An 8,831-nucleotide genomic window follows, 5' to 3' on the forward strand; every position below is an offset into this window, starting at 1 on the left:
TGAGTGTGACTTTATTTTCACACTAACATAACATCAAAATATCTTTGCAGTTGGTTTTTTATTTGTAGATCTAGAAAGTGTTGACCATTTTACAAAGTCTCATTCCATTTGGACAAATAGAACATTTTTCTACATTTTAGCAAATGTCATTTGCGGGTCAAAAAGACCCCAAAGACTGCATATTAAGTGACATTGCATTTGTTTTTGTTGTTCTGTGACTTTAATTTTGTCTCTCAACACAAAATGACACACTGTTGCTTAAAAAATTGAAGAAAAAAACATATTTCTCAGGCAACATAAGAAGGACAATGTTACGCTGCAACACTGAGTGGTGAAGCACTTAAGAGGTGAGGGCAAATTCACTGTAACATATGCATGTAATTATGCATATTTTATTAACTAAGTTAAGGCAAAGATGTCTCTCTCTCTCTTTTTTTCCAGAGTCCAGTGATATTGGTTTCTGAAGAATGATGGGCCATGTTCTGTTCAGAGTGTTTATTTTCTTCACACTTGTCTCATTTTATCTTTAAGCTCTTTTGACTAATAAATAATTCATAATTAACATTTTCTGAAGTCTTTTTTTACTTGTTGTTGATATTTTTTTTTTAGTTTTTGTTTTTATTTTTTAAAATTTTTTTGTTATATTGGTTTTAATGAGTGTTTATCCCTTTAGCAGTCCAACATGATGACTATACATAATAATTCATTAAGATTTCTGCAGACATCCCACAGGAACTGAACAATAATGCTAATGCTTTTGATTTCCTGTAGGATTGTGTAGGAGTCCTGCAGGAAAATGGTCAGGAACATCCTGTGGGATCCTGTAGGAATATGCAGGTATGTGGTCTGTAGGGCCTGCAGGATTTTTTTGTAAGGGTTCCTGGAGACTATGTGTATTTATTCAGCTGTGTTTTAAGCATACTGTCTGAAATTAATTCCGTTTCAATCAATTATTTAATGAATTCATTTACTTCTTTTATTTAAATTGAAAACTGAAAGACGCAGTTGTTTCGTATGTAATTACATTTTTAGCATCATATTAGGCACATGTTAATACTTATATGTTTAATACATTAAATATAAAAACGAGAAGGTATACAAAGAGGTCAAGTGAAGGTCATGTGACGCTGCTCCACCTGAGAAACGACTGGACTGCTTTTGAGAAACGCCTCAGGACTTTTATTGTGGCGTGCGTGTGTGACGTCACAAGGCTGCGCCGCGCTCCTGCGTTTGTTGTGATTCAGCTGAAGAAAGGTTTGTGTTTTTAAGTATTTCACGTGTTTCAATCGATTTGTAAATGAAGAGTTGCTTACTCGTTATTGAACGTGACACTGTAATACTTCACCTAACATCAACGAACATTATTTTGTGCTTGTAAAGCGCATCCGGACAATAGAAAAAAGACGTCGTCTCATTTCGCTCCCATCAGTTCAGTATAAAGAATAATTTAGTCACTATCAAGCAGGAATATTCTCACTGCTATGCCCCTAACGAATCAGCACTGAGTTTTCATGCTCATTAAAATCAGATTTGCACCTGCACATCCGACTGATCACGTCATCGTTCACTCCGAACAAGACCCGCCCACTGAGGCTCGTGATTGACAGGTGAACTGGCCAACAGGGCTGAAACAAGTCCGATATTTAAAGGTAAAATCAAATCAACACGGGACGCGATTTGAGCTTGGTAGACATACATATTATATTTTTAGACATGATTAGTCAGATGAATTAATAGATTCTAATTAATGTTTGACCCTATTTATTAATTTATATTAATCATAAATGTATACATAATAAATAATCATGTCATAAACAATTTGGTATTTTAAAAAGTTGAAAAAAGCTAAATTGTTCAGATAAAAATGGGGAAAATAATTGCATAATAATGTATCCCTAATTTAAGCAAATGAATAAAATAAAATAATGCAAATTCATCCCATCCAGGTAAGAGCTGTAAGAGCTGTCAAGAAAGACTAATAATGATTAAATCTGTAATAACAATATTAATGTGTTCTGTTGCAAGTTTACAACATCGTCCCAGAGTCAGTGGGTTTTCTGAATGGGAGTTTGGTTAAAGCCCTAAAATAAGGTCCGTGGTTCACACAGGCTCAAGATACTTTCACGTTTTATTCTACGACACAAAACCCACCAGTTACACCCCACTCCTGATTTTTTTAAACTGTAACGTTACGGTTGCTAACGAAATGCTACATGGGACTACAGACGCTGTCGGAGACATTAAACATCATCACGCCGAACAGCTTATTAATTGACAGTATGTTCCAATTGTAGTGTATGATTTATAGTACAATTAATTGTACAATAACCAGTTAATAGTTCACCGCGTTTTATGCTCATTTTATCTCTTTCCTACCGATGCGGAGACTGTGAGTTCATAAGTTAAACTCATATTACGATTATTCCACGTAAACACTACATTTACCGACTTAGTCACAATAAAAGAAAAACTTTAACGTGAAATGTTCCAATAACATTTTGTGTACCCATCCTAACAAAACAATTGCTGAAACATGGTACTTTAAATTTAATGTAAATTTAATCTTACCATATCCTGTTTTTAATAGATTAAATGCACTAGAATTTTATTGAATAGTAAGTGGAGGCATGTTTTTATTTTAATATTTATATTATTCAGAGATTTATTCACTTTAATGCACCTTATTTTGAAATGTACAGAAATACGTGCTTTCATAGGTCCTTTAGTTATGATTATTTAATTTATTCATTATACTATTTATTATTAACGTCTCATTTCAGTTTTCGTTTGGCTCTAGTTTTGTATTTATTCCAGTTTTTATATGAAAAGGTTCATGTAGCGTGGATTAAAATTCATATACAGAGCAAATCCTTTTCACTGAACGTGTTAAAAATAAGTTTGATAAAGTTGTGGGAAGCGTGCTGGTGACGCTGAAGTCAAGCAACCGTGGTTATGTGGTTTGTTTATACCGTGGTAGCTTTTAAGTTCTGTCGTTTTTATTTTGGGTTTAGATTTTAGGTTATGACGTTTTTGTTTAGGCTTCAAAAGTTATTTTTTGCTCTATTTCGTAAAAGTAAATTGTTCTAAACAAAGCCATGTTGAGCATCTCTGCAGGTGTTTCCTTACTGAATCAATCTGCGTTTCGAACAAATCGGGTGAGTCAATGATTCACGGATTCGTTCATTTTAAAAACCGTTTCTTACTTCTTCCTGAATGAATCAGTCATTTTGAAAGAATCAATTGAATAAATGGCTCAGTGACTCACTTATTAAGAGTTGCTTGCCGCAACCTACGGTACTTTTAGCTTCACATTTAAAAGCTTAATTCTTTTTCTATCATTTCATATTTATTTATATTAAACTTTAATCTCATAACATTATTTATGCAATTTATAAATGCATGTACAAGTGTTAGAAATGGAAAAAAAAATTATAGAACCTTGTATGTTTAATTAGGCCTATACGACTTTTATGACAAGTTATTAATTACCAAATATAAATCGCATAAACAATTAGGTAATAAGTCCATTAACTCTCACTCTGACTGACTCCCTTACTAGTGTGCTGACTACTGAACTAGGGAGCTGATTGAGACGCACCCAGAGATTTAGATTGGGTTTATTATGTGTTAATTATTCTGATCTTAAACACAGAGAGGCTCCTGTTGAAGAGACTGAGACACACACTGTTATAAAGATGGAGTTTATTAAAGAGGAGAGAGAAGACGTGAAGATTGAAGACACATTCAGAGTCAAACATGAAGATACTGAGACACACACAGGTTGGTTTTCATTCTCAAAGCTGAACTCACTCATCTGATCCTAATTAAAATGTCCAGCTCTACAGAAATTAATGATATTTTTGAAGAATGTCACATGAGTGTCTTTATTAAAGTGGTTTTATTTGACACGAAGCGAGTCGAGATCACTTGACCACAATAGATGTGAGACGCCAGGTTCACACATACTCCGCCTGCAGTGCGTATGCAGTGCCATTTTTTTTCAGCAACAATGTTAATGGATTAGGCCCTGATCAGACAGAATGTGTTTTATGCAGTGAGAGGCGCCTTTCTTAATTGTTTTTTTTATTGGCAGTGAGCATTTTGCGCTGTGTCTGAAGTTGAAAAAAAAAAAAATCAACTTTGAGGGCAAAAGCACCCGATGTCATTTGCTGGTTTTCCATTGTCCAATTGAATGAATGGAGAGTGCTGGCTTTGTCGGGTCATCTGGAGCTGTATTTTTTTAAGTTTTTGCTAATATAGCAGTTTACTTAATAGCAAACCTAAGATTTTAGAGCACTAGACAACTGGTTCGGTGGTTGCCTAGCTACATGAAAAAAAAATGTAGCAAAATACAAAAAAGAAAAATAAGCATTAGAATATTTCTTAATGTACAATTAATAACAGTAGAAATACCTCGCAAACAATTTCATATTTACGATAATTTTGATTGCACGTGAAGGTAGCATTAAACCAGAGGCTCTATGCTCTACCCTATATTTGTCTTGTGTAAAAACGTGAAATAATGTCATTACCTCCTTGTACAGCCTAAAGCAAATGCTGGGAACTAGAAATCTGCTCTAACATTCAGTTTGAGTTCTGCCTGAAAGTCATGTGAACTCTGTAAAGATTATATTATTTATTTCAGTAATATCTGAATGAAATTAACTTGTTTAGTGAATTTGGCTGTTTGGTTTTACAGTTCATTGTTGTATTTTCAATAAAAACCACTGTCATATTAGCCATGTACACACTGCAGCTAAATTTGTCAATTCACTTTTATTTATATAATGCTTTATAAAATATAGATTGTTTCAAAGCAGCTTTAAAGTAGAAAATAAACAAGAGAATAATGATTCAGAGATGCAAACAGAATTCAGTTGAGTGCTGTTAAGCAGCTCTAAAAAACAAGTTTATTGTTCAGCTGAGGTCAGTTCAATAACTGTGTAAAGTCCATCAATTATGGACTGAGTTCAATTCATCTATCAATCAACTATGGAGAAAATAGTGATGTCATTGTCCAGCTCAGCTCTCTTCCAATAGTGTCTGTCCAGTCAAGTCAATAATATTGCCAAATATTAAGTGTCTCCAACTAAGCAAGATAAAGGCAACAGTGGCAAGAAACCCAAACTCCATTAGGAGGCCAGAACCGCTTGCATATTGAATAAATCACATGGTGAAGGAGTCAAAACTGGCCACAAAAGGGCTGTGTTTTAATATGATTCTCATGGTCTTTGCTGAGGATTTGTGCTGATGACGGTCTAGTTGACGAGTTCTTTGCAGGTCATGATCTCCGTTGACAGATTTGAATTATATAAATGTGATAGTGTATTATGTGGATGCTAGGTTAATGAGATGGGTCTTTAATCTAGATTTAAACTGACAGAGTGTGTCTGCCTCCCAAACAACGCTAGGTAAAATGTTCCAGAGTTTGGGCGCTAAATAGTAAAAGCATCTGCCGCCCGTAGTTGATTTTGATATTCTAGGTATTATCAAATGGTCAGGGTCACGTTTTGAGGCGTGGAAATGTCGCCACTATAACAGACCGGTATTTTAAAGATTCTATGCTGCATACTTTACATTTTTCACCTACTTTTGAAAGTCCAGTGTTTAGTTGATCCTGATAAGTGCTCGTCGTCACAGTTGTAAACACAATGGCTTTCTTCTTTCCTGAGAGGATTTGGCATCACGGCATCTTTGTTTCCAGGTGGAACGGTCCTTTGGCCTGACATCTGAGGCAGAGACTATAATGCGAGAAGAGTACTGATCAAGTATCAAGTACTAATGAGCTAAACCACATGTATCGAACTCCAATCTGGAGGGCCACTGTCCTGCAGAGAGTCTCAGTCAGTGCCATGAGGCTGAGACCGGAATGAGTAGCAATAGAAGAAATGAAGTCTGCTTTGTTAACAGCGGACTGGCAGTTCCAGAGACCAACTGGAATAGAGAGTGTAGTAGTAGAGGTCAGAGGGACAGGCCTTAGATTTGTCAGGCAGGCCTTCCTTCGACGTACATAGCGTGTTCTCCGAGTGTTAGTAGTGATAGTAGAGATCTGAAAGCACATAGTGAGTACAAGTGAGCAAAATAAGTATTTGAGGACGAGCTGTACAAAAAGTGAAGGGGAGAAAAGCAATACTCAAGTGCCCTGTTGGTGTCCTTGCTCGTTGGAGTCGCGCAGGTAGAGTCGATGGTCTTTACACTCGTCGGTCTTCACACGAGGAGGCTTCACACGAGGGCTGCCGCGGTGACACCTACCACTTATATATTTGCCTGATTACCTGTGATTGAAGTCAGCTTGTCACGCCTCTCTATTTAGCAGACCGAAACTGGCCAGTCCCGCGATAGGCAAACGCAAAACCAAACGCCACTTCACACGTATTTTATCCAGGGTAAGACACACAGTAATTAAAGCAAAGTTTTCCTAGCAACGACGATCACGCAGTAGTCTAATGAGAAAACGAGGCAAAACACTTACAAACTGCTGTCCTTATCTGTCGCTCAACTGTTTCTTCTAGCACACCCAGATTACTGATGCCGAAGACTTGACAGAGCAGGCATCAAGTGTTAGACAGTCTTCTAGATCATTGCGTGCATAGTTTTTTGTTCCAATAATTAAAACCTATGTTTGCACTTTTTTTTTTTTTTAATTGGATGGACAGTAATTTCCTCCTACTAAGTTGTATGTCAACAGTTTTGTGATTTGGTACGTTTCGTCAGGCCACAAATAAATCTGAAAAAAAAAAGCTGAGTATCATCAGCCTACAACTGCCTACATCTGGGGAAGTCGTGGCCTAATGGTTAGAGAGTTTGACTCCTATTCACTGTCACTTTCACTTTCTTTCACTTTCCCTAACAGTGAAAACTAACACCATGTTTTCTAATGATATCTCCCAATGGTAGCATGTACAGGAACGCTCCTAATACTGAGCCTTGTGGTACCCCATACTGTATTTGTGATTTACATGATACCTTTTCATTCACTTATACGAACAGATGATGGTCAGATAAGAACAAGTTTAATCTGTGCAAGAAATTACAGGGAAAGAGGTACAAGTGTTTCCTTACTCTTGTTGCCAGATCTTGCAAGAAAAAAACAGCGAACTAGCCCAAAATTCTCACACTCACATACCGTTTGGACTTTTTCAGTTTGAACAGTTTCCTTTAGTAGAGGTTGTTGTCATGGCGATAATTTAGGATTTAATCCCGTTCCGGGGTGTTTGGGTTCATGTGTGGAATGTATAATCACTGATCAGTGTAATAATAGTACAATTTTAATGGAAACCAGTGTGGGTTTAACAAGTATTTGTCTTTTTTAACTGTAGACCTGATGTCACTGAAAGAAGAGAGTCAAGAACTGAATGAAATGGAAGATCAATATGAGGAACATCATGATTTCATAACCGGAAAAAAATGCATAAAGACTGAAAAGATGTCCTCACGAAAAAGACCCCAGAAGACCAAATCTAAGACCTGCCATCAATGTGGAAAGTGTTTCAGTAATCATCGAAATCTTAAAGTACACATGAGAATTCACACTGGAGAGAAGCCTTTCACATGCCAACAGTGTGGAAAGAGTTTCAATCAAACAGGGAACCTTAAAAGCCACATGAGAATTCATACAGGAGAGAGGCCTTTCACCTGCCCTCAATGTGAACAGAGTTTTAAACAAAAAAAAGCTCTTCTTTCCCACATGAGAATACACACCGGAGTGAAACCATTCAAATGTGATCAGTGTGGAAAGAGTTTCACACATAAAGACACCCTTGTTTCCCACATGAGGATTCACTCAAGAGAGGATTGTTTTATATGTCAGCAGTGTGGAAGACGTTTCGCTCATAAAGTAAGCTTCAAGAATCACATGAGAATTCACACTGGAGAGGAGCCTTACAGATGCTCTCATTGTAGAAAGAGTTTTAGACATAAACAGTCCCTTGAATCCCACATGAGAGTTCACACTGGAGAAAACCCTCACACCTGCAAACTGTGTGGGAAGAGCTTCTCACGAAAAGGATCTCTTAAGACTCACATGGACATTCACACGGGAAAGAAGCCGTTTACATGTGCTCTGTGTGGAAAGAGTTTCAGACGTCAAGTGACTCTTAATTACCACATGAGAATTCACTCAAGAAAGAAACCATTTTAGATATCATGACGCCTTAACAAGCATGAATAAATCACTCTTATTTTTTTACATTAAACAAGCCTTAAGACCACAGGACTGGCACATGGTCGAACAGAGTTTTACAGATGAAGGAAACCTTAATATCTTCATAGAGAGAAACTGTTCCTATGTGACCACTCTGAAAAAGAGTTTCAGATATAAAATATAGCTGCAAGCAGCAATTACGGGGCCAAGCACAAAAAAGGCATGATAAGGCAAGCATGGCTGGCCATAATAACAACTGCCACAATGAGCAATTAAATTACACATTAAGATGATTGTATGCAAAATGGCTGAAAAACCACTATTAATTTGATGTTGCGTGGTCAGAGTAATGTAACAATGACACAAGTAAAATTTGCTGTCCATATATCAAAGCATTGCTGTAGAAAATTCCCTGCTCTACACATATGAAAGTTATTTATATTTGATCTTATCTGGTACATGCGCAAAAAGTTTAAGTTGTACAGAGTTATGCAGAGTTGTTTCAAATTTGATTATTGATTTAAAATTTTGTCTTTGTGTGTTGCTGTTACGTGTGTGCATAAACCATGCATGTCAAGTCAAGTCTGCTTTATTGTCAATTCTTCCACATGTACAGTACATACATACAAATAATTGAAATTGTGTTACTCTCAGACTCTTGGTGCATACAGATAACACTAACAGTAGA

At 36.6% G+C, this 8,831-nt stretch overlaps 1 protein-coding gene across 2 annotated transcripts in view; it reads left to right on the forward strand.

Annotated features, from left to right (window-relative positions):
• The window catches only part of LOC109050137 (gastrula zinc finger protein XlCGF8.2DB-like), a 28,542-nt gene extending 19,711 nt beyond the window's left edge, over window positions 1-8,831 (forward strand). Inside the window, exons 1-2 of one of the 2 annotated variants that reach the window (XM_042743130.1) lie at window positions 3,343-3,780; window positions 7,320-8,830. In XM_042743130.1, coding sequence (XP_042599064.1) covers window positions 3,696-3,780; window positions 7,320-8,140 — 906 coding nt within the window. In that variant the 5' untranslated portion in view covers window positions 3,343-3,695 and the 3' untranslated portion in view covers window positions 8,141-8,830. Of the gene's footprint in view, window positions 1-3,342; window positions 3,781-7,319 lie in introns of those variants that run through there. The other variant, XM_042743131.1, reaches the window with a different exon arrangement.

This window comes from Cyprinus carpio, chromosome B17 (assembly GCF_018340385.1).
Source record: "Cyprinus carpio isolate SPL01 chromosome B17, ASM1834038v1, whole genome shotgun sequence".
In the NCBI taxonomy this organism is placed as follows: Eukaryota; Metazoa; Chordata; class Actinopteri; order Cypriniformes; family Cyprinidae; genus Cyprinus; species Cyprinus carpio.